The 24,889-nt window shown below is 36.1% G+C and overlaps 1 protein-coding gene across 2 annotated transcripts in view; it reads right to left on the reverse strand.

Annotated features, from left to right (window-relative positions):
• DOK6 (docking protein 6) overlaps positions 1-24,889 on the reverse strand; it is a 252,314-nt gene that overhangs the window by 61,248 nt on the left and 166,177 nt on the right. For both annotated transcript variants that reach the window (XM_062570068.1, XM_062570069.1), the window contains one exon: positions 11,203-11,341. In XM_062570068.1, the coding sequence (XP_062426052.1) occupies positions 11,203-11,341 (139 nt within the window). The remainder of the gene's footprint in view (positions 1-11,202; positions 11,342-24,889) is intronic.

Below are 24,889 nucleotides of genomic sequence, written 5' to 3' on the forward strand. Positions count from 1 at the left end.
ATAGTTGTTTCTGTAATGACACAGGTTTACTAATATAACATAAACAGCTGCAAATCAGGAAACAAAATTGCAAAGTGGGAAACAGATAAGTTTCTAAATTGCTGTGTCTTTCAACATATGTGCATCAGTCCAATAAATGCTATAACTGTCAACTTTTTCCATTTAATTTCATTTTCCAATAATAACTTATCATTTTCCCTTGGCAACAGTTGCTGGCTATAGGAGGGGCTGCAGTTGCCTGACCAGAGGCCCCCTAATTCTCTCCTTCGGAAATCCTGTGTTGCCGTTCAACAGAGCAGCCCCTTGCCTCCGTGCTGCTAAGTTCCAGCTGCATGAAACAAAGGAAATAGAATTATACCTGTTGCCATGGAAATCCGCAATTCTGGCAGGCTTTTGCCTCATATAATACAAAATATATGTAAAGGTGATCACTGGGCAATATGTGGGAAACATTACAGAAATGGCATTGTAAAAACGACTAAATCTCGTAGCCAGTGGTAATTGCAACTTTTGCCTCTGCACCCTATGATGAAATTATTAAGAATAATGAAGAAAACACAAGTCTTTCTTCTTATAAACAAGAATCCATACTGATCTGTCAATGGATTTTGAATCGTAAACACTGTACTGCATTCAACCACTCAGTCATCTATAGGTATAGACCTTCATGTGAATATCGCCTGGTAGCTACTTTTACAGAAATAGATGCTGACAGAATGAACACCTGATGGGACCAACATCTGTTCTCCTGAGGCAGTCATAAGGAACGGAGTAGTGTATGCTTCTATCTGCGGAGCATACAAAGACTTCATTTAAGCTCTTGCTACTGAATATCGTGGAGATGAAATATGGCTGAATAACTTATTCCTGAATTTTAAATGGGTCAGTTCTCCAATAGTGCTTAACATTCTCATCAATAGCCTGGACCGTGGGGCAGAATCCACCCTTAGCAAATAACACCAAACTAGCAGTCAAAAACCCAGGTTGGCTGGGGCTTCCCTTCAGAGGGACCTCAGCAAAGCAGAGAATGAGCCAACAGTAACACAATGACCGGCAATGACAAACATTAGTGCTGCTCCTGGGCCAGGGCAACTCAGTGCATGAATACAGGCTGGGGACCAGGAAAAAGCTCTGGACAGGACCTGTGGATCCTGCTGATATGATGAATAAGCAGTGTATACGTGCAGTTATAGAGGTTAATCACACTGGAGCATAACCAGCAGGTCCAGGGAAGTTATTCTCTTCTACTTGGCACTTGTGGCACCACATCTGGAAGTTCAGCTGTGTTCAGAGGGTGTTTGGGCCCCCAGTACAAGAGAAATGTCAGTGATCTGGAGAAGGCGCAGCAGAGGGACACTACGGAGAATCTGACTTAGGAGACTGGATTAAGGGAGCTAGGTTGTGTAGCCCGAGAAAAGGAAGGCTAAGAAACATCTAACTGCAGTATCTCTTTCTCCCTCTCTCTCTCTCTCTCTTTTTCTCTCCTTAAAGATATGTTTTTGAAAAGAGAGAGTCAGATATGTGTTACCAGAGATGCACAATGAAAAGGCAAGCAGCAACAGTCTCAAGCTGCAGCCTAGGAGTTTCCAAATAGAAATGTGGGAAAATTCTTCACAATGACAGTGGTCAAGCACTGGAACAGGTGCCCAGAGTCCAGATCGTTGGGGATTTTCAAAATTTGACTGGATAAGACCCCAGAGCAACTTGATCTAGTTTTTGATGCAATCCTTTCTACAGACAGAAGTTTAGACTAGGTGACCTGCAGAGGCCTCTTCCAATTTAAATTTTTCTGATACTATAATCAATAGGATGCAAAAACAAAGAGCTAGGGAGATGTGTGGTGCCAACGTCTTAATCTGACATTATTTTGCTTGCTATAGTAGTTGCATACATACAATATAGTTACTATAGTAAGTGATATATTGTCAAATCAACAGCTTAGAAACTGATCTGCCTGTTCTACTTTCTTACATTCTTCCTGAAGCAGATTCTTGGGCAGTGCAGGACAGCTGATAAATATAAGCTGTTAGCAAGGCTGGAATCATATATGGGTTATCAGTACTGTAAGAACCATGGAGCAAAAAAGGAACATAAACAATCCCTATCTGGACAGGCTTTGATTAATACGTATCAAAAGGCAGCTTGTACTATTGAAAAGTCCATATTTCAAGCATGTTTCTTAGCATACTAAATATCAGCAGACTTCAGTCTAAACATAATCAGAGTGATTGTTGTGTTAAGAAATCTGCCATCTTTAGAAAAAAAAGGAAAAGAAGCAGGGGGAAAAAAAGAAGAAAAATGATGAAAAAGGGTGAGTTTCACCTATTTTCTGTGCTTCCAATAGGAACTTGATGAGCCAAAGCACATAAAGCACAGAAGGGATTTACAGAGTAACTTTAGGACTATTTTGAGGATTTTTGATCCCCTTGCAGATTATTACTTTTTATAAATCTTCTGTTCTCTGAATAGTACCATGCCCCTCTGCAAATCATTGATAAAGAAGTTATGCACTAATCAGAGGCAAAGCCTTAACAATTCCCTTGTGCTTTATAAAGAACTCCTGAATAGAGTTGCTTGAATGAGAAAGGACTTGTTTGACAAAGGACACACAATGATACTATCGTTCAGAAGACCGAGAAAATCAATGTGAAAAGTAACTTTTTCAAAAGTTAATTCTTCTGTGAATAAGTAATCGACTACGGTTCAGGATTTGTTTTCTTGTTGTTTTGTTATTGTGCTATTCCCAGCAGTACAGCTGATTGCTCTCTGACCTTGGGCAATTCATACTCAGTTGAATTTGGCCTTAATCTTTCTGTGCTTCATTTTACTCTTTAGTATAATTATTATAATAATACCTGTCTCATGAGAGCATCAAGTGGCTTCATCAGCTATTATTTTTACTAACAATAACAGAAGCTCTACAGGCTGCTTTAGTTTATTTTACAAGAAACAGTTTTCTCAAAATAATAGATATGAGATTAATAATAAAGTTAGCCAGCTGGAGAACTGCCTCGAAAATTATTTTTCTAGTAATACATCAACATAACCTGCTCCTCTGCAAGAGAGTTTAATGATATAAATCTACAAGTACAGTTATACAAGCAAGCCCTTTCAAATGTACAGAATGCCAAAGAAAACTTCCCTTCCACATTAAATACTTTTCAGAGTTTAGTTAAGGGGAGGGCTGGGAGTAGACAAATAGGGTTCAGTCAGGCATGCAACAACTGCTGTGTAATTACAGCAACCCTTCCTAATTTATCATTCATATCACCCATGTCTTTTAGCAAATAAGGCTGCTAATCAAATAATCAATTTTGCTCAGGGAAAGTTCTTCGGCTCTTCACTTCCTCGCGTTTTGTAGAACAAAATATGAATTTCAACGTGACGGCGCCTTTCCAGCTACTTTGATGCCTGTAAACACGCAATATTTTGCAAAATACAGGAGCAAAAATATTTACCAATGTGCTTATGCCACCAACCTTCAAATCCCTTTACTTTCAAAAACAACGTGTAAATTTGAAAGTAATGATACCTGACTCCTAATACCCAAATAGCTCATTAAAAAGTTCCTAGAAATGGAAATAGGATCCCATATGGATTTTTAAAGAGCCAAAGTGCTAAACTCTCTCAAGAGGGTTTTCATCTCAAGATACCGGCTAAATTAAAAAAAAAAAAAAAAAATGCTCTCTTGCTTTTTTACAAACAAATGGTCTCTAGTTAGCTAAACCAGAATGTTCATGGTTTACTCAAACACAAAACACAAAAATGCACTCAAACACAAAAATGACATGGACAGAATAGGGAAAATAGTGTTCGTAGGATTCATGCATGAAGGTTTAGGAAGGATTCACAGGCACAAATTGCTGGCTGGCAAGAAATTGTAGTGTTTCAGTTATGAGATACCTCTGTGAATCTTTTATTACAAGTAGATTTTGGTTCAGCTCCTCCTTTATACAAGGAAGATGGTAGACTTCAATTGAAGTGGCTTATCTCTTTAGTCATAATAGCCAAAAAGCTAGAAGAGCAATGCTACATTATATAAAATATTCCAGAATTTTTTAAGAAGGAAAGAACAATTCCGAAGACAGAATACACATCCCTGCGGTGAACCTAGCTTTTAGTCCTAAATTCTTCTTCTTCTCTCAAACTCTCTCTCTTTTTTTTTTTTTTTTTTTACCAACACAGGACAGTAGCAGCAGAAGCGATTTAGTGATTCTCCACATTCAAGATCACCCAGTCCAGTGGTTTGGGATAGGGGATAGTTCAAAATCATGTCAGGAAAATACTGAATCTGTCCCACTATTCTGAGAGAAACCACTAATGACCACTACCATTTCAAAAATATTTTTCCAGCCAAAACCCTTGTGCAAACTCTAGTCAATAGTTCTGAAATGGTAAAATGGTAAAACTCCACGTAAATCATGTCCCCAGTTATTGGATGTGAGTGAGATTCCCTGAAAAAAAATGAAATGCAGTAAATCTACTTTCAAGGAAATATTTTATTTATTTCAAATAAGATTAAAAATTGTAATGGTCTGAAGAAGCATTGAGTTAACGGTTACTGAAACCCAATCTATATTCACAAATCCTCTACTTTTTTCTGAAGTGGTGAATGTTGGAAACAGACTTGCTATATAGTTCTAGGATTTACATTTACCCAAGTTTGTATAGTTTTCTGACCCTGAGAACTAAAAAAGTGTAATATGTAAAATTGGCAACTGGTACAATTTTTAGAAAATTCTCACAGAAAAAAGAAAGAATCAGTAAAAACAGCATTACATGCTTAATGAATCAAGAACTGCATGGGAAATTAATGCTATTTACAGGAACTGGGGACACAAAACTCAAACCTAAAAGTATATAGATTCTGACTTAGGCCAAAAGAAAAAATGCAGCATTTTCGGTTTTGTTGTTTTTGTTGTTAATCTTGGCACTCTGCACTGCTGACCAGGATCTGCCAGTGGGGAGAATATTCACCGATTATGCAATAGAGCACGCTAGTTTTTTGTTATTGGTTTCTTTTGCAAAGAAGAGAAAGCTTTACTTCTGCAGAAGTCCTCTTCTGCCAAAAGTGCTGAAAATCGATTTCAATTTTAACTTGTAACTGTAGTAGCTTGTAACTTCTAGACTTCACATAAACTTCACAAAAACATCAACTTCACAATACATGAGAGAACCAAATAAGCAATTTACAAACTACGTACCATAATAAAGCAACCAGCTTTTTACAGGGGCCACAATAAATTAAGACACAACAGTAGCTTCTAAACAAACATTATATAACAACATCATACAGTGGCTGCAGGTGGGATATATAGAAAAGTATCGAGCTAAGTGAAAAACTACATGAATAACTGACTTGAGGCTATATGTTAACTTACATAAAGTGTAAGAGTTCATGAATGACCTACCGTATCAGGACCTCAACGTATCGGCTTATCCAGCATTTTGAGTCACAGTAAAACATATAAAAAAACCAAAGACTTGTAACCAATGACTTGACACAACTGCATCTAGGCAGTTTATCATATTCATCATCTCTTTGTCCTATTAAGTAAAATACAGTGCCGAAATGGAGCACCAAAGATGTATATTTTAACTAAATGTTTCATATAATCATTGGGTCTACAGCATCCCCTACTGTTTCCCTGCATTTCCGACCCTTTATAGCTTGACAATAATAGGTGATAGGCATGTCATTACACAAAGGTACAAATAAAACTATAAACCAGACAAAGTCCTGAATATGTTTTGGCTTTTTATTGAAACTATGATTTTAAAATGAAAACAGAATCTTTTGGATATATTTATTGATGTTGTTGGATTCTACAGAATTTAGATTGTGATTGGGTTTAAAATATATGAAGAAATTCACAGTAAAGACTTGTTTACAGAACAAAATTAAATTAAAAGTTGACTATGGAACTAAAGCTGTTATTTTCTCCAGCTTCCTCTCTTTTCTTTTTTTTTTTTTTTTTTAATTCTAAGACAATTTACATTGTTATCTTTCATTCTATTTACAGTCTTGTTCATACCACCCCTGACAACCCTATAATTTATATTTATCCTCAAATCAAACTTATGAAATGCTGTTATACTCCTAAATTTGTTTCAGATGAGATAAAGAAAGATGAAATGACTTGCTGAGGACTACAAAAGAAAAGTTAGTCACATGAAGAATGAATACTAATCTCTAAAATCCTACGCTTAATTCTTAATCACCCTATTCTCCAAACTCTCTTTAAGTACAGTTACTTTGCCTGGCATTTGTCTTTTTGGTACATTTGTTATTACCCTCCTGATAATTTTTTTTTTTAATATCCAAACTCATTGATATGAGCTTATTTAAATGATATAAATCTATCATGATTCATTCATTTAAATTAATCTGAGTATTAGAGACAAGCCACATAAATAACAAGAATGGAAGAGAAATATAGACATGTGGTGTTTTATAAAGGTGTTTATCTTCTGGCAAATGTTAAAACTACCATTATCTAAAATGGCATTATTCTTGCAGCCTTCCTGTCCGTAGCAAGGCAAGCGCCACAGAACATTTCCCATGATAATAGCTTATGAAAACTTGTACCATTTTCATTTCTTCACGCATTTATACTCCAGGCTTACTGATGTTTGATTAGCATCAGCTGGCTAACATCAACTTTAGCATATCTTATTTAGAATTAGTTTTACAGGTTGTAAATTTTTATTCTTTTGAGATTACATAATAGAGTTTTACTGGCAGTTCTTGAAAGAAGTAATATGTAAGGTTACAAAGGTACCAATACACTTCCTTGGTGTCACCCGTAGTCATAATGTGAGTAATCTGCAGCTCTTAACCCCCTACTCTGTACAATCAAACTTAATGGGTCTAGTAGTTACTTTAGGGGTGTTTTCAGTGAAGGCTGAGTGGCAGAAGATTAAAGCTAGCATAAGTGAGGAAAATCAGGCCTTAAATTCTAATGCTGTATAACTGTAAGCACATTTTCATCGTGATACAGAGGTTAGATAGACAAGTGCCGTTGAGAGTAAATGTGTTCACATGTGTGGAAATGATTTAAACTGAAATCCTTTAAAAAGATCACTAAAACCAACATGTTCTGTTGATTGCAAGAAGGAGGATACTCAGCAATTACAGAGTGAATTATTCTTTTTTCCTTCTTACTGTGAGATGGGGCAACTAAGAAGATCTGGCAGGTTCCTCTATGAACATCAAGCTCAGTAACCCTGCACATCCCTAATTCTTCTAGCTAGTCTTTTTCTTTATTTTTATTTTTTGGAGGGGAGGGGTCAAATTAGCAAGCTGAATTGACTCACTAAATCAGATTAGCATCTGTGCTAACTGAAGAGAAGTGGCAGGAGCTTGCAGCCTAGAAGAAGGATCGAGAAGAGCTGGCTCTTAGGCACTCAGATGTGGATCTGCTATGCCTAGTGTCGGACTGCAGTTAGTAGGGACACGTCCTATTCTTGCAGCTATCACTTTTCTTTTAATTCCAGAACTACCTATCGAACAAAATTTCTAAATGCCATTTTTTCCAAAAAAGGGGCAAGAGAAGAGATATGTAAAAATACAAACTATTCAGATGATAAAAGAGCTATTGATACTCTGACATAACACAAGAACACAAGATAAAAATATTGTAAATAGGTAGCAAATCATTATTCTTTTTAATCAAATTGTTGTGTTGATACTGTAAAAACACTAACAAAACATTCCAATATCAACTTCTCCCCACGAAAAGCCCCACAACCCCAAACCAAAGCAGTCATCTGCACTACACTGGTCTGCTAAAAAAAATAAAAGGAAGATTAAAAAAGAAGTAGATACAAATAACACTTTCCCTAAAAAAAAGTCAGTGTACATTATTAGCACTGGCCCAATTTGTTTACTTCCCCCAAAAAGTAAGCATGAAACATTTCCACTCTGTGAATGTAACATTTCAAACTCAATCTAAGAAGAGCACCAGAACTAAACTACAACAGTTTCTCCACTTAGTCTTGATATTGTATTTGAGTAAAATTCAGCCTGTTTTGATCACAGTAAACCCAATAACCAACTAGAAACCCAGCCTATGCCAGGGGACCATAGATCCCGTATTTCTTGTCCTTCTTCCAGTGTTATAATTTGGAAGAGATACAGGAAGAAGAGAAAGTTGTGCATTGTGCTACCTACTTAAACTTACGGGGTTGTCTTTCTCATGATGACAGTAAGAAGACTTGGTACTCCATGAGCTGCCACAGAAGAGTTTTGCTTTCTCTCCATGACATTTGGAAGGTAATGGAAGAATTCATTTCCTTGTCATATCTTGCCCTTATTAACATAGTTATGCAGCAGTTACGTGGCTTCAGCAACAGGTTGCTTAGCATCAAAATGAATTTACTGCTTAATAGTCCGAAGCACTCTTGTATGCAGAGAACTCCATAAGTGGAACAAATTTGGCCAGAGGCTGCTTGAAATACCTTTATCTGAAGAGTTTCCTGCAGCAATAGTTGATTTTGCCTTTCTTCTTTTGATAGAATTTGATGGAGTTTGCTTATGTTTTTGGTTTTGAAGAGTAAGACAAGCTACTTTGTATAGTCATTATGAGAACTAACCACAATCTATACATTTCATCAAAGTTGTTTCAGCAAAAAAATGCATTTTGGTTTCCTTTATAAAGTCTAATCAGTCTTTATAACACCAGATTACAACCTACTATAACCTGGAAAAATTTAAACAAAACTTTAGAGTATTAATCTCTTAAAATGTGCTAACAGTTTAAGGAAGGAGCACACAAAAATTCAAGAATCCTCTCTAATATTTAGCTTGTTGAAATTGGAAGGAAGGAGTAAAGATGGAGCTACCCTTACATTTTTTCTCTTTTCCTGATTTGTTTAGTAATGGATTACTATCAAGCTTCCTTTACTTTTTTAACTTCCTTCATTTTCACCTTTATTAAAAAAAAGTGAATATAATTCTTAATATTACACATGACCTGTTCATTACAGAAAAGGTCAGGGAAAAGCCAAAATAGAAAGCCCATGTGTGGGGCTATAAAAACAAAGGATCAAAGGTCAAACTTTAGGAAGAGTTAGAAGACATTTTCAGCTTCTAGATCCTTGGTTTAAAACTATATTGTATTGTACTTGTATTTCAATGCCAGATCTTAGGGGAAAAATATATACAGGCACTTGGTGAAATTTTAAGAATTAGATATTGTGGCTGCGATTATGATTGAAAAAGGAAAATAACATCTACTTGCTCTATCTTCAGTTTACTTTTGTTTCTAAAACAAATACAACTCCAGTGGTGCAATCAGAAATGCAGACAACCAGTTAAACGTTCAGTACCTCATCAGTCAGGGACAGCAGAACACCCGAAAACAAAATCCACATTAGATTACCATTTTAAATACAGCAGAAAGATATTTTTGTGCTTTCTTTACCCAGCCTCCAGCATCTATGCAGCCTACAGCAGATCACAAGCCTGCATCGGTGCCCTTAGGTATATCACAATACAGCCTCATCCAAAGATGCAAGTACTTTGTACACTGGGCGGATGATGACTCATTTTTATTTCTCAGCCTGTTCTCAGAGTCTGATATTATGTACCATATGGCCACAGCCTTCATAAATGAGTTTCAAGGAACTCATCCAATGGCAGAATGGAAACAATTTTGCTAAGTAGCAAAGCTGCTAATCAATAGTTGGAAGACCTGAAAGATAAATTGCATGAAAGGAAAATCCTACATAATCCTGGACTCAGGTACAAGCACTTATTACAGCAGCATGAAAAATGCTTCCATTTCTATTCCTGGCATAGGCACTTTAAAAGCAAACATATTCATAATGTTTTCTGACTATTATTCAATCACTCTCTGCCTAGCAGAATTAAGTTATTTTTTACCAAGACTTCTACTACTTCAGATGTTTTAAAATTTCCTCTGCTGTCTCTCCTGGTTTGGAATTTTCAACGATTGTTCATATGTCCCTAATTGCATTTTAATCTTGATTATGAACTCTCCTCTTCCTATTTTTCCTGCACAAACTTTGGGTATCTCCATTTTCCTACACACGTTCCTACTATAAGTCTAGTTTTGTTGAAAAACTCATCCATCTCTTTTCACAAACCACAGAAAAAGCCACATTTTATGCCTTCTCATCTCTCAGTTCTTACTCAGAGGCTTATAAAATCTGAAGGGAGCATTCAATATGACGAACTTTTGTCATGGAAAGATAGGTCTTTTCAAGCTTCCTGTACAATAAATAGAGAAAAATAGGCTTCTCTAGAGAGTAATTACAAGCAGGAGTTGAACACTGGGGTTCTGAATTGGCCTCTGCAGCAGCCTTTCTTCCTCAGGAGTGTAACAAGGTATTTTGACAGTGATGGAGTATGTGGGGTGAGGTTCATGTAAGTTATGCTTGTGTGACTGTGGGCACATGCATGGGGGGGGTGAGGGAAGGAAGGAAGGAAGAGGCAGTTACTGGAAACAATGTCAAGATATGTGAAGAACTGTGGTCATTTGAGAGGAAAGAAGGTACACCTGGTTCCACGGCCTCCCCCAACCTTTCCTCACTGGTGGATATAAAGTTAAATTCAAATCACATTTGAAAGTCAGCTTTTCAGAATTGTCCTTTATGGTTGTCTCTACTCCTAAGCATATAAAGACACTGTTCAAAATCACTTTTTTTTTTTTTCTTTTTGTCTAAAAAAGTACACTTTTTGGCAGTCTCTTGTAGTATTTAAAGATAACTTGTAGAAACCAGAAATCCTGAACTTGAAAGTAAGAAAAAACTTTACAAATTCACTTTGTATTGCTACTTATTACAACAAGGGAAAAAAATTTCTTTCCTATATTAAAAAAAAACAGAATGTGTCTGTTGACACCTATGTTTTTTTTCCCCCACATGTGAAGCCATGAGAAGTTCACATTCAATCACTGATAGCCAGATCACAGTTGGCTTCAGTTAACAGCCTAATGTTTGAGAAGAGCAGCCTAACTTTTAGGAAGTTAGCCATGGATGGTATCTGCTACTCCAGAACGACATTCCTAACACATCATTGTATACCACACGCTGAAAAACTCCAACCATGAAAATACACAAATCATAAAGTTTGTTTTTTCTTAGTCATATATCTAATAGATCTATTGTAGTTGACACATCTTTTGCTCTTGACTATCAAGTTTTAAAAGTCCAAAGACTTTGGTGAATGGACCTTACCCGTGCCTTCTGCTCCATCTCCATCATTAATCTTTCATGTTGCTCTGCTATAGCCAGTGTTGCAGAATGGACTTTCTGATATATCATCTCTCCTTCTCTTGTCTGAAAGGTGAATAGCCCTTCTCCTGTGTCACACATCCTGAGATGAGATTTAAGCAGAATTGGAAGGAAAAAAATTAGTAGTCTTTCATTTTTATCCAACTATTATAAAAAGTGCATACTTTGCAGTAGAAAATGCCAACTTTTATAGTTAAACTCTGGAATCCTGAACATCTGCAAAATTATTTTTACCAGTGAGGAGAGACATATTCCAAAAGATGTGTGCAGAACATGATGAACATAACCTTTAGATTCGGTTTTAATCATCCTCTGAACAGTAAGAGAGAAATTCTATCATAAAATAAAAACCTGAAGTAATTCAGTCAGCTATTTACGGCACAATTTCAAGTGTCTGCACTGGTAGGTAGAAGCTGAATTTAATTCTCTTAACCAATTGATGTCAGAAGTATATTGCGCATCATGACATTGAAAAGCTGAGATTTTAACAGAACACTGACCAATTTAAAAATGCTGTTAAGATGATCACTATAAAGAAGATATATTGAAATACAGCATTAATATTGTTAAAATATAACTCTGTCCTCTTAGGAGTACAATTATGTGAGGCAGCATAAGCTATCCTGATAATTTCAAAAGTCATTCAGCCTGAGTATATGTGGCATTAGCAACAGCCTTTCTGTTGTATATGAAGATTAAATAATGAAAAATATTACATAAATAACCTTTTTTTCCCCTTCCCTTTAGAGAGTAAATGTCATGTGATCCTTATCTTTGGTATTCCTGTGGCATTATTCTGAGAAATAAAAGAGTGGTATGTGGTAAATATGATGAGCCAGAGGACTAGTAAATACACTAAAAGTAAATATCAATGTTAGATTACTGAACAACTCAAGGGTATATTCTGTGTTAAACAGCAGTGCAATCTGACATATTCAGATTAGTGGATTACAATAAAATTTTATTCTTACAGTCTTCCATGAGTCCTGTTAAAGACAAGCTCATGCATAAATAGCATTTACTTCAGTAATTACAGTAATTGCTTAAGCAGACACATCTTGTATGTCTCTGATTTCTGTATTTATAAAAACGTCTTTATGAAATCTTAGAGTTAGAATTAATTCGTTTTAATTTTTAAATTTCATCTAATATTTCCTGTAAAGATTTCCACTGATGCACAGCATCCTTAAACAACAGGAAGATTTCCATTTGCTGAAAGACTAGCTTTCTTTAGTGTATTAGTTGCTTACATTACTTTTAAGGACATTTAATTTTTCAGAAACTGCCCATTGCCTGCAATAGGGGCTCTGAAAATTGGAGGTATACAAAATTACTAATCATTTTACAAGGATGTGTCCCTAATGCCCTAGCATTCCAGCTAGTTTCTAAAAACTATTTACAATTTGTCTCCCAGATTCTGGATGACTGCCCATAAATTTAATTTTACAAAATATTTTCCAGTCATATTGTTACACATATATATTATTTTAATTAAATAACCATTACATACTTCTGCTATACAACACACACACACACACATTATTATTTTATAGCTGTTTGGAAGTGGAATTTGTCATGAGAGTGATTTTTGTCCAAATTAGAATAAAGCTTTATACATAATTTTATTTCAAAACTCAGCATTGTATTATTAGTAACATCTCTTTAATTCTTAGCTTTATTTATGAACAGGATTATTGTGCTGTGTAAGAGACTACTGAGTGCTCAACAATTCCTTGTGATTTGAAAGACTTGTGAAAATAAAATCTTATTAACTCCTATAAAAACTTTGCACATACACTGGAAAAGTACACTTTAGGGAGCTCCCTCAAAAAACATGCCTGTGTGTGCTCGGGGAGAATGGAAAGAATTGGAGGCAGAAACAGATAAAACAGAAATGCTTCTTAGGGAAGGGAAATGCATAGTGAAGACACTTACTAATGATCAACAGAGATGCTGAACAGAAAGTCACTGTTTTAAGAACAGTCCGGATTCCTGATATGATGTATATCTACCTTTCTGAAACAAAAATAATTTTCCCTCATACCGGGATGTAAAGAAAATACAATCCACTTTGCAGACAGCTATTATTTCATCAGCATTTATGTGATGCGCCGATTAAAATAAAAAAAGAAAGTTTTGTACGAAATTCCAGCAGAGATCAAGATCCCTGCTGTAAACATTTAAGATATTTTATATCCTTAGCCGTAATCTTCCGAAGAGCTCCTGGTAGAAATAAAATGTCTCGAGAGTTTTGAGACGTTACAGCAACAGTCTTTCAGGTCCCTCAGGGCATCATAGAGCTGGCACTCTGCTTCTGTGTGAAGAGATCTTAATAAAATTCAAACAGCGTGAAATGGAAAGTCTGGAAAAAATGACGAAGTTTCAGAAACTGAAGCAAAATATGATCTCTCTGTTAGTTTCAGAGGATGAAAAAAATCCTACGGGGATAAAAACAAGGAAGCAGGCAACGGAGTGTGATGAAGATCCAGGAATTAAGCAGCTTATTTTAACACAGCAAAACCTAATCACCAGCAGTGCTGATACGATCAGAGTCTGTACCATCTCCGTGAACCGCAAGTGGAAACCATCCAACCTCTCCCACGGCAGAGGAGGGCCCCGGGGAGGGGGCTGCGCACTCCAGCGGGAAGGGGCGAGCACGGCCCCCTCCTGCGGGGCCAGTGGTGGGAAACCACGGACGGCAGCCGCCCGGCATGCGTGTCGTGTGCTTCCCCGGCTAACCACGTACAAAACACACGCAGCTGCCTGAAAATCGGAGCAGGAAGAAAATTATGGGCCTCATCTTTTCAGATGTCAACTTCCTTTTAAGTTTGACAGGACTTAAGGCCCCAAGATGGAAACAACCAGTGCCTGCAAGTCTGAACACTATAAAAGCAAAAGTTGCTAGAATAAAAATTCCTTTTCTCCATCTAAACCTGCTATTTGTAATTAATCTTCTGAGGCAGTGAATCCTTTTGATATAGTGAAGTTCTCCTGTTCGGTTTGCCAATATGACACAGAAAGGCATCCATTTCCCTCCCCATATCTTTAATTATTTTGCTCAGAAAAATGATTAGACCTTAATTATGAGACCAAGACGAGAGGCACGGTCCAGGATGAGTTTCAGTCTTTTAAAACAGGGAAATGCCAACTGACTTAGAGAAGCCTCAAAGGCTTAGGCAAAAACTCCTGAGTGCGACGAAGATAGGGACAGGGAAACTGTTAAACTGTCCTCTCCCACGCTCAAGATTTCTTCTGAATTATCCAACAGGAATGGGTGAGCAGATGAGCTGAAGCATACTTCTTGACTCGATCTATTTTACCTTCGAAACATAGCACAACAAAGGTATTATTTCCTCTGTAGCCTCAACACTACATTATTTCCTCTATATAGCAGATAAATGTCCATCTAAAACTGCAATTTCAAGTTTAGCCTTGCCAACATATTGCTTTAGAATGAGTGAAAGAACTACGGAAAAATTCAAATTTCTCTTTGTTCAAAGCTAGCCATGACACACAGTTGTTTAATTGTATCCTTTTTTAGTTGCTTTCCATTATATTTTAAAATAAATAAAAATCATTACTGCTTGCAACCTGTGTTCAAACCCTTCAAAAAGTTCCTTGCTTTCCAGCAATCTTTTAAAATGAAGAAGGCCTTTTCCATAACATAGACTAAAATTATTACTTTTTACTATTCCGCAAAATACTTTGTCACATCTTTTTCTCTAATAAAAGAATTGATAACCATTTATTTCCTAGAATCATTTGAGAGCAAAGACAGGACAAAGATGTGGATCATTTTTTTTCCCTTGATATTGCCACAGGTTTGCATTATAGCCCTATCTACTCAGTTTGACCTTCACTGTCAAAAAATGTCACTGATTTTGTGTACTTTAATTTTTTTGATGGGAGACTTAGCAGTCTGTGTATGCTTGAAATATGCTGATGTTAGCTCCTCTATTTCTATGTTTCCAGCTTTAAAGTAGGTATATCATTAACCTATGTCTTAGGATATTTAAGGATTCAGTGCATTAAAACGTATGAAGTGCTTTGACTGAAATAATAGAAAAGTGCATTTCTTCTGCTGTATTATTACAGAATGATATAGCTGAGCAGATAATGAAACAAGTAGGTAAGTAATGCCTGGAAATCATAATAAAATTTTTACTTCTTAAAATACTACTACATTTTTTCACCACTATTATTGTTTGCAGATCTTGTTCAAGACCTAGTGGAATGAAAGGAGGGCAGATAAGAGCTCAGATTGTGTTACAGGGAAAACTGCACTGATATAGAGAAGGTTCTTGCTTTTACTCAAAGGTAGGGTTTCTTTTCAGGCCATGGAGACTTTCCAACCAGTATTGTCAGATTATTTCAAAATTTCCCAAATCTGCACAATGATCTCCTAGTGCCTCTGCTCACTACAGCAATCTCACTCTTTTAGGGCAGAAACAATAATATATATTAACGTCACAGAATTCACTCCAAAAGGGAAATTTTGTTGACACAATCTGTTCAGTTCTTCAAAATTTGAAACCAAAACAAAATATTAAGTACTTTCTTCTCAGCATTCCCTTATACATCACTATCAAATGCAGTATTCAGATGGTGGTGACGCTGCAGCCTAGTTCCAAACATAATTAAACTAGCTTTCTTCCAACTCCAAATTGGAACTGCTTCTATCTGCTACAGAAATATTCCTAAATCTATCTGCATATTAAGGCAAAATAGACCTGCCTTGATCCACCCATCACTTTGCTTCCTTTGCTTTCTAATGAATGACCAAGGACCTCCCGTTCTTCTATGGATCTCTGGCCATAGGCATAAGCGACAAGTCCCAGGAATCATTAGTGAAGTCTCCGTATTATTAAGACCTACTCAAAGAATAGAAATAACTGCTTTGTTAATCATGACCATGTCAGACAGCACTGGAGGAAGTTCCAGGCTAAATCAACTTACATTACTATTAAAAACAACCCTTTTCTTTCAAACCTACAGACACCTGCAACCTAAACACCAAATGAGTTGTTTGGAAAATGCCAGTGATTATAACTCATGCATGGACTCAATTACCATTTAAAAAGGTAATTTTTTTTTTTATCTAGAGAGGTTGATGCTCTCCTGTCATAGTTGAAATATTTTTAAAGTTTAGTAGAGTAATATTCAGCAAGTGGATGTTTGAGGGCATGAAAGGACAAGAGTTTGATATCTCATTTTCATTTAATTATTTTTGCTAAGGGTAAAGTGTTACCCAGTGTTATCCAGTAGCCAGGGTGGTAAGGGTTAGCAATAACTCATCAGATTGACTTGCTGTTGTATAGTCTGCAGGTGCTGTGTTCCAGGCTCTCCTGCTACAACACAAAATATCGCAGGACTACACTGGTGGAGAGCCTCAAACAACAGTATTTACAGATCAGAATGAAAGATGACCTTTCCTTACAGCCTTGAAGCTGTGGATGTTGGTCAGAAGAGAACTCAATGGTATGCAATATTTAGCTTTGTACTGAAACATTTCTTTCTTGTGTTATTTCAGCTTTGATTTTCTAAAAAAAAAGTGGTGGAAACTAGCTGCAATTTTGCCTTCAATTTAATTAGATTATCAGAGGAGACACACAAACACTGTCTCCCTTGTGGTTATCTAACTTTTGTTCTTTCCTTGTTTGCTGTTATCTCAATTTGAGCTAAGTCATTTTGACAGAAATCCTGTTTGTTCTTTCTGTGCAAGGACATTACATACAGCACACTAAACACAGATTAGCTAACTGGTAGGCTTCTGTAAGAAATGAACACAAAGCTCTCCTGAAGGCCTAGATGCTTTGCTTGTTCCAGTGCATGCTAGCTTGCATGTGTCCCAAGGTTGTTCTTTTCAGAGAAAATGAAAAAAGCAAGGAAAAAGTAAACAATTCTTTGTGGCAGACATATTACTATAAAACAGGCCACATATACTTAGGAATACTTATCAAAATATTTTTAAAATAAACTATGTAGATTTTTCAAGTTGAACTTCTATGCCGAAAAGGTAGAAAAAATAGAGGAAGCAATAAGAAAGTATTGATAAGAATCCTAAAATACAGTAAAGCAGGCAAAAATATGATATATTTTGGGTGGAGGAATTAATAAGAAAAAAATAACAATATATAAACAGAATCTGTATGAGAGCTACGAAAGGTCAATGAGTGAAGCAGAGATAAGAAGATTAATGGAAAACGTGCAGAGGGTGTAATTATTTAGGTTATAGAACCTTGGTGGTTAGAAAGCTGTAAAGGTGGGAAAAGGTCAGTGAAGGCAAGGAAAATGTCCTGTGAAAAGACTGTGAAAGGGAAACAAAGATCAACAACAAGCGAGCAGTCACAGAATCTCAAAATCTTTGTGTGTGGCACGTTACTTATACCCTAAAGTGAATAATGAGGTAGATTTCAATGCTTTGCTGTCAGCATTTCAGAGTATTATGCTGCATGTCAAACAAGGATATCCTGGCAATTTTATGATCTGAGAAGCAAATAAAGAAAATGATCTGATATACGAGGCATCAGCCTGTCCCCCTAGACAATAGCTATTTACTGCCAAAAATATACATCAGGAAAAAAATAATTATGCATGATATCTACTAATTGCTAAATGTAGACATTGATCCATAACATTTATTGTCATGCTATTGCATTTTAGCTGAGGTGGGTAACTTTCCACTGTTCATGCACATACTCATGAGAAATGCTAGTGTTTTATCTTAACTCTCTTTTATGTGGAATCTCCTTAAATGTGACAGGAGTTAATACAGGGAACATGGTGTATTACTACACTCAGATGTGGCTCAGTAGCTTGATCATGTAGCTTAGACCTGAACATTTGTTCAAGGTCATATCTCATATTTCTTGCATCATTCTTCGTGTTTTCTGCTAGAAGTGCTAAGGGGTTCCTCATGGCATCAAAACAGTTTCCTAGTAAGGTTCCTAATTTGGGGGAACTTTGAAACTCCATACTTTGTCATTTTGAGAAGTAAAATGTTAAGATATATTGGAAAAGAGTGGTGATTTGTTCCAAAAACATAGCTGGGTCCAGAGGAGCGTAATATTTTCCAAGCAATAGCTGCACGTCTTTTTAAGTTATTCAATCACGGTAACAGAATACTGGTAGATTGACAAATGCATGCTAGTCTTTCTTAACAGAGATGCATCACACTACTAATTTTCCCTCTAAATTACAAATTTTTTTCCGATGAATACTGGTTTATTCAAGATAAGATAATTTCTTGATCTGCATCAACAAAACAACCATTTAAAGGGTATTATATAATATAAACATTTGTTTTCCTTGAAAACATTTTTTTAACTTGTTTTGTCAGACAGGAAAGATTTTTGTACAGTACTAGCAGTAATTATGCCTCTAGGGAAATTCTTTTTTCTCATTGCCTGCACTATCTCTACAACTGCTGTGTCTGTGCTGCCCTCTGTAATAGCACATTTAGAGTAAGGGGGTACATACTATAATGCTAAAACTTCAGGGACAATACCCCACTCCTGCATATCTGTATAATAGAAGTACAGTAAGCAGGCTGAACCAAATCAATAACTGTTCACTAGTACTGGTCACTATTCTTCAAATCTTTTCAAATAGTTTGATTCCTGTTCAGAATAAGACATACTGGTAAAATTTATATTTTAGCTTTTTTTTTCAAAGGTTTAATCTTGACAAGAAGCAGGATTCTGTTTGAGATTTGTTTCTTATACATTTTAATTTCTTGAGTTGGCATATCAGAATAAATGTGAAGTGTTGCTGAAGAGTTAAAAGACAACTCAGTCTCCGAGCTAGTTACAGTATAAAAAGCAGAAAACAGAATGCACTCCCCAAAGATAGTAATCATCTGATTGCTGTTAGGTAATGAAGCAATACTTTAGATCAGTTCCAAGTGAAGAAACAAAAACCTTCAAAACAAAACATAGCACATCCATAATCAGCAACTTTTTAGAGCTCACATAGAAAAGGTAGAATATGGAGACAGACACACAAACATGAAATAAATTCATACTTAATGATAAATATACTGTGGCAAGGCTGTTTTCCTAATCCCTAGAAACTAAACTTGAGTCAATAAGAGAAGAGTTATCCATCTGGAACCTGTATTTTGCAGCCTAGTAAGTTGAATTCCAAATACATTAATACTATTATAACTTTTGTCTCTTGTTGCTTACAGACCAGTCCTCTGGTCTGTAAGACCATCTCTGCCTAGGAGATACTCAAAAGCCGTCTGGACATGGTCCTGGGCAATGTGCTCTTAGTGACCTTGCTTGAGTGATCTCAGGAGGTCCCTTCCATCCTCAACCGCTCTATGATTCTGTGAACTGTGCTGATTATACTTTAGCATTTCTACAGAAGAAGATTGCACACGCAAATTAGTATCTTTCCTCAGGATTCAATCCATTTAATATTTAATTAATCAATGAGTCTAGATCATCAATACATATACACATGCAAAATAACCCATTCTAGGGAAATTTTTGACTACTTAAATGTTTTCTTTTTAAAAAATCATGTATATTATACATTAAGCGAATTTATCAAAGACAAAGGCAGGATAATGAAATCAATTGATGACATGTTCTTAAGTACATAAAATATTTGCATTTTTAACATTTTAAGTTAGAGAACAAATACAAAAATGTTGTTAGGTAATTAGCTCTGTTAATTTGTAAAGCTCTGGTCTCACTGATAATGATGAAATACTATTTAACACCATTTTGGAAGAGTATCTATTCTTAGTAACTAAGTACTAGTTAATCCAAGAACTCATATTATTACTACTATTTTAGCACAGAAGTAGCTTTTACAGACTGCTGTACAGCAAACAGACCAGTGAAAATATAGATCTGAAGGGAAGAAAAATAAAGAGGTCACAAAGACTTTAAACAGCGCAATTTTTTTGATTAAACCTTTTCACTCAGCATGGTCCAGCTATTATTTTTATCTCACTTTTGAACCACAGAGATATAAGTTCCAAGCTCTGTAATCTGGGATCATGTTCAAGTATAGATAACCACTACAGAATTTCTGCCAGCCTGCTAAGAGCTATTATTCCCCAATGAGAAAAAGTGCATCTCAATAAAACTGCTTACTTCCTCTCACTCCCTTAAGCAGCAGAATACAGGTGAAGCAGCATTAATTTTATATCAGTACTGTTGACTTTACTAAATACAAAAATGTTAGATATAAAACCCAAATAAGGATATTGCTTTACTGGTTAAAACAGATGAGAGCATACTAATACAGGAGCCCTGTGGCAGTGCAACATTACTTGCTATATTAGAAGCAATGAAACTTAGGGACCCAGGGTCTTTATTTTCTTCTTCTTTTTCTTTTCAGAGCTATAAAGTCATGGACTTTATGTGTGGGACTCATGTGTGAAACTACCACTAGTTCAGGAATTACCAGTGGAATTCTTAGCTGCTACAGTCTGTATTGCTTCTGAATACAATATGTGACATGTATCTGAACTTATTTCTTTCTCTCTCGATAAAAAATGAGTTTTGTAAGAAGGAAGCATATTCCAGTTAACAGATATTAGCATACTGATAGCCAAGCAACTAATCTGTAGAAGTAAAATTGTTTGTTTTTTTTATTTTACTATATTTTGGTGAAGGCAGTTTCCCTCAACAGTCAATGTTGAGTTTGGTTTTTGAGTTCTGATTACTTAAAGAATAAGAGGTTCCAAGGTGGGAATTCTTATTTGTTTGTTTTTTTAAAAACATGATCATTTTGGCCACTCAAGCCATGGTCTGCTACTCCACGAAACTTCCAGTACATTATGATCTTACTGTGAAGGGGATTTGAATACTGTTGTCTTCTTTCAATATCACTCTCTCCCTCTTCAAGCCATGAGAAGTACAGATTTGAACATTTTGGCCACAGAGGAATTTTCAGAAAGTCATATGCAAATATTCTGGGCACACAGGGTTGTCCAGAGACATTTACCATCCTATGTACATACCCTAATGAGTAATTAACATATGTTAATGATATCCAAGGACTCATCAACACTAAGCTCAAAACTGGCAGATTTTCAGCTACAGTTTGGGAGTAGCCTGCCACAAGCAGAATGATTACAGCAGCGATCCCTGGGGCAGACAAAAGCACTGGCCATGAGTCAAGACAGGGATGCTTTAAAGAAAATGCTAGATTTTGCAGATGCTAACCATAGAAACTGAAGGACATAGCTGAAGGCCATGTTCCTGGTCTGGACTTCAGCTAGACATGTGGCCACAAACTATGGAATAAGGCTGTAGGGGGGAAAAGCAATAAGTGCAACAATAGCATTATGCAAGGGAATAATTAGACAAAATGTATGGATATCACCACAAGTGAAAAACACCAAACTTCTACCAGTATTATATATATGGTATTTAAAGTAGGGAGGAAACAAGACTTTCCTCCTACTTGCCTTATCTGTTCTTCTTTTATATAAGCTAGGCAGAAGCGAAGTAGCCAGGTTTAACCTGTTCTCTTGACTGCAAACAACAGCAATTCTGTTACGGATTTAACAACCCGCACAACGTTTTCCTGGCATCTCTGACTCCAAATGTGAATTTGTATATGATATCCATGTCTTAGTGTTTCTAGCAGTGGGAAAATTCTTGGTAAGGATTTCTCACTAGTCAGATTGCTAAATTCAACTTGCATTTTTTGTTCAGGTATGTAGCAGATGGATAAGGGCTTAAAACCCCCCAAACGCCTTTGGTAAGATTTCCTTCCATAGAAGACACTCCTTTCAATCTGAAAGGGAAGTGAGGAGGAAAAGATACTAGTACATAAAAGGAATGTAACAATAAAGAAAGTGAAAAAACAACATAGAAAAGCACAAGAAAAGCAATAAAAAATAGTCATATGGATGAAATAATAAAACGAAGAAGAGGAAAAACATACAAAGGAATGAAGAATAATAAGAAAGCAGTATTTATAACTTTAAGTTAAATACTTAGGTAGGCTTCAGTATTTTCCAAGAAATATCTTATTTCTATAACCTCATTGGATGGAAACCACTGGGCATTTTCTGATGTTTTGATAAATGCACATTTCTACTTCTCTGTCTGCTCTTAATATTTCAATTACACTGATCATGTTCTCTTAGCTGATTAGCTAATATGGGTCCTGTGTGAAACTACTGAAGCTGTACTGAACAAAGACACATTTCATGCTAGCATTAGTGAGGATTTTGCTTAAAACAAAAGGGATTAGGTAAGAACGGCAGGAACTGTGATCACAGTGCATGTATGTGACCCTGTCTCTTCTTCATAAACTGACCACTTTCTCTGCATTGCACAAAATACTAGTAATTGATAAGAAATGCTACTTAACAAGGTCTCCAGAAGAAACACAGACTGCAAAACGTATTCTGGGACAGCAGAATTCAAAAATATGAAATCTATCTTCTCTAATGCACAGGATTTTTAAGCAGAGCAAGCAGCCTGCTCTGTTTCCAGGGAACGTGGGGCAAAATGAGGAAAGCAATCTTCCTTCGCCCTGCAAAAATAGTAACTAGCTAATTTTACACTAGAGCTAACTTGTCTAAGGTTCAATATTTCATAATTTAGGCTTTCGCTTCTGCTGTTCTACACTCCTTCGGTAATATTTTTATAAGAAATTTACAACAGCAGTGGAACTGCTGTGAATACTGGCATGTGTCGATCCCTTCTGTCATGACTCTGTATGCCAGCTTAAAAAAATCCATGAACTATAGAGGCGAGATCTACTGGCTTCACCAAACGTTTATAGGCACCGATCCAGTTATGAAGTACTATAGGTGGTAGAATCATATATAAAGGATATTCATAGTTCTTATGGAACAAAATGCTACTATGTCTCCCCTGAACATTTATACGTAATAGTTTGTGTATGTTTGTGGCTATTTGATGTAGGACATTAGAACCATTTTGAGCATCCTCGGCAATACATAAAGATTCTTTCGAAGTATTTCCCCTTTTTTTTCACTCTCATTTGTATTATAGGTGTTCTTCACATCTAGACAGAATATTAGTCTCAAGATAAATGCTAATACAAATTTATATTTTTGTATATTACTATTTCTGCACTAATTTCTCTGATATTCTTTTTTACTGGCTATTTGACACTATTTCCACATGCACTGAGCATTTTTTCTTGGCTGCTCTCCATTTCCTCTGTGCTTTTAAGGCTGAGAGCTAATTGAACCTATTTTTCTTCTTTTTCTTCCTGAGAGAGAAGTTTGTCCAATGAGGCTTAAAGAAGTTTACCATAAAGAGGCGAAGTACCGCTGAAATGAAATATCTGAGCAACCCCTTCTTGTCACCTCTTGCTCGGATCTTCCATGCTTTCTGATGGGATGTTATTCCTAAAATGCTATACATATTCTGGGGCTAGAGTGTTCCATCAAAACAACCTATATGTTGTGTTTCTAGTCAAAGTCCCTTCCTAACTCTATTTCTGTCTACCAGCCCATGTATTTTACCCTCAAATTCCTATTACCTCCTCTTATTCCATTTACTTAGACCTTTATGCTGCTTCCACAAAACCTTCCCTGATTTTCATCCATCTCTTGAATTTTCACCAGTCCCAGCAAGGTGATCTATTTGCTGTCCAATTTTACGTCAGTGCTTGGCTTCCTGCACAACAGTTTTAGCACTCGTACTGCTGTTGTGTTGCATGTGTGCTTGCTTGTGTCATGCCCTGTGAGGTTTTGCATTGCTGTTGTCACTCCTTTTCCTGTGGCAGTAGTAACAGGAGTCCTAAATAAGTAAGTCACCAGAAATACACATGATCGAATCTGTTCTTTCATTACATAAAGGTCAGACATCCTTGATCATCATCCTAAAGAGTTTCAGGGTCTCCCATTAAAACAGCACCTAGACTGTAAACTTTTCTTCCATTTCAGTCTTCTTGCTGACAGTAGGTGCTACTTACGATCGGGGGGGGGGGAGAGGGGGGTCATTTTTTTCGAGTTTTTAAATACTGCACAGTAATAAAAGCAATTTTGCAATAAGTGGTGATTTTTTTTTTATAGTCAACATTCATGAACTTTCAGTCATCATATCACACTGTTCAGGAAAATAAAATCTATTCTGTTATTCATGACAAGATAATGTTTTGAAAAGATGTATCAGAGATCATTTAAAACTACCTTTTTAAAAAAGGGATTTTGTTCAAGTTGGAGAGAGCAATAAACAAAATATATATAGATATATTTTTAATCTAATGAAATGTTCAAATTTACATTGTTGCACTGGCTCAAGCAAGCCATGAGAGTGCATTGTTATATTTGACTTTATGGCCCCTGACAGGATAATCAAGTAGATGAAGCATCTCAATGAGTTATAGAATTGTACTGATTTTTTTTTTTTTTTTTCAAAAAGTCAGAAAGATCAAATGATCAAATGATGTTTGGAACCTCTGAGATTGAGTGATTCCATTAGACGCTGCCTTTCCCTCCCCTCTTTCTAATAAGACTGAAGCTTTTAGAAAATATGTGACATGTGACTACTCACAGTAGAAATAAATCACACCATCACAGCATTATTCAGAGTATGGAATTATTAATAGTGCAATAATAGTAATAACTTACTGCAATAGCAAAAAAGGACTATTAGGAGGGACTCAGCAGCTAACGGCA

This window comes from Rhea pennata, chromosome 2 (genome assembly GCF_028389875.1).
Source record: "Rhea pennata isolate bPtePen1 chromosome 2, bPtePen1.pri, whole genome shotgun sequence".
Classification (NCBI taxonomy): Eukaryota; Metazoa; Chordata; class Aves; order Rheiformes; family Rheidae; genus Rhea; species Rhea pennata.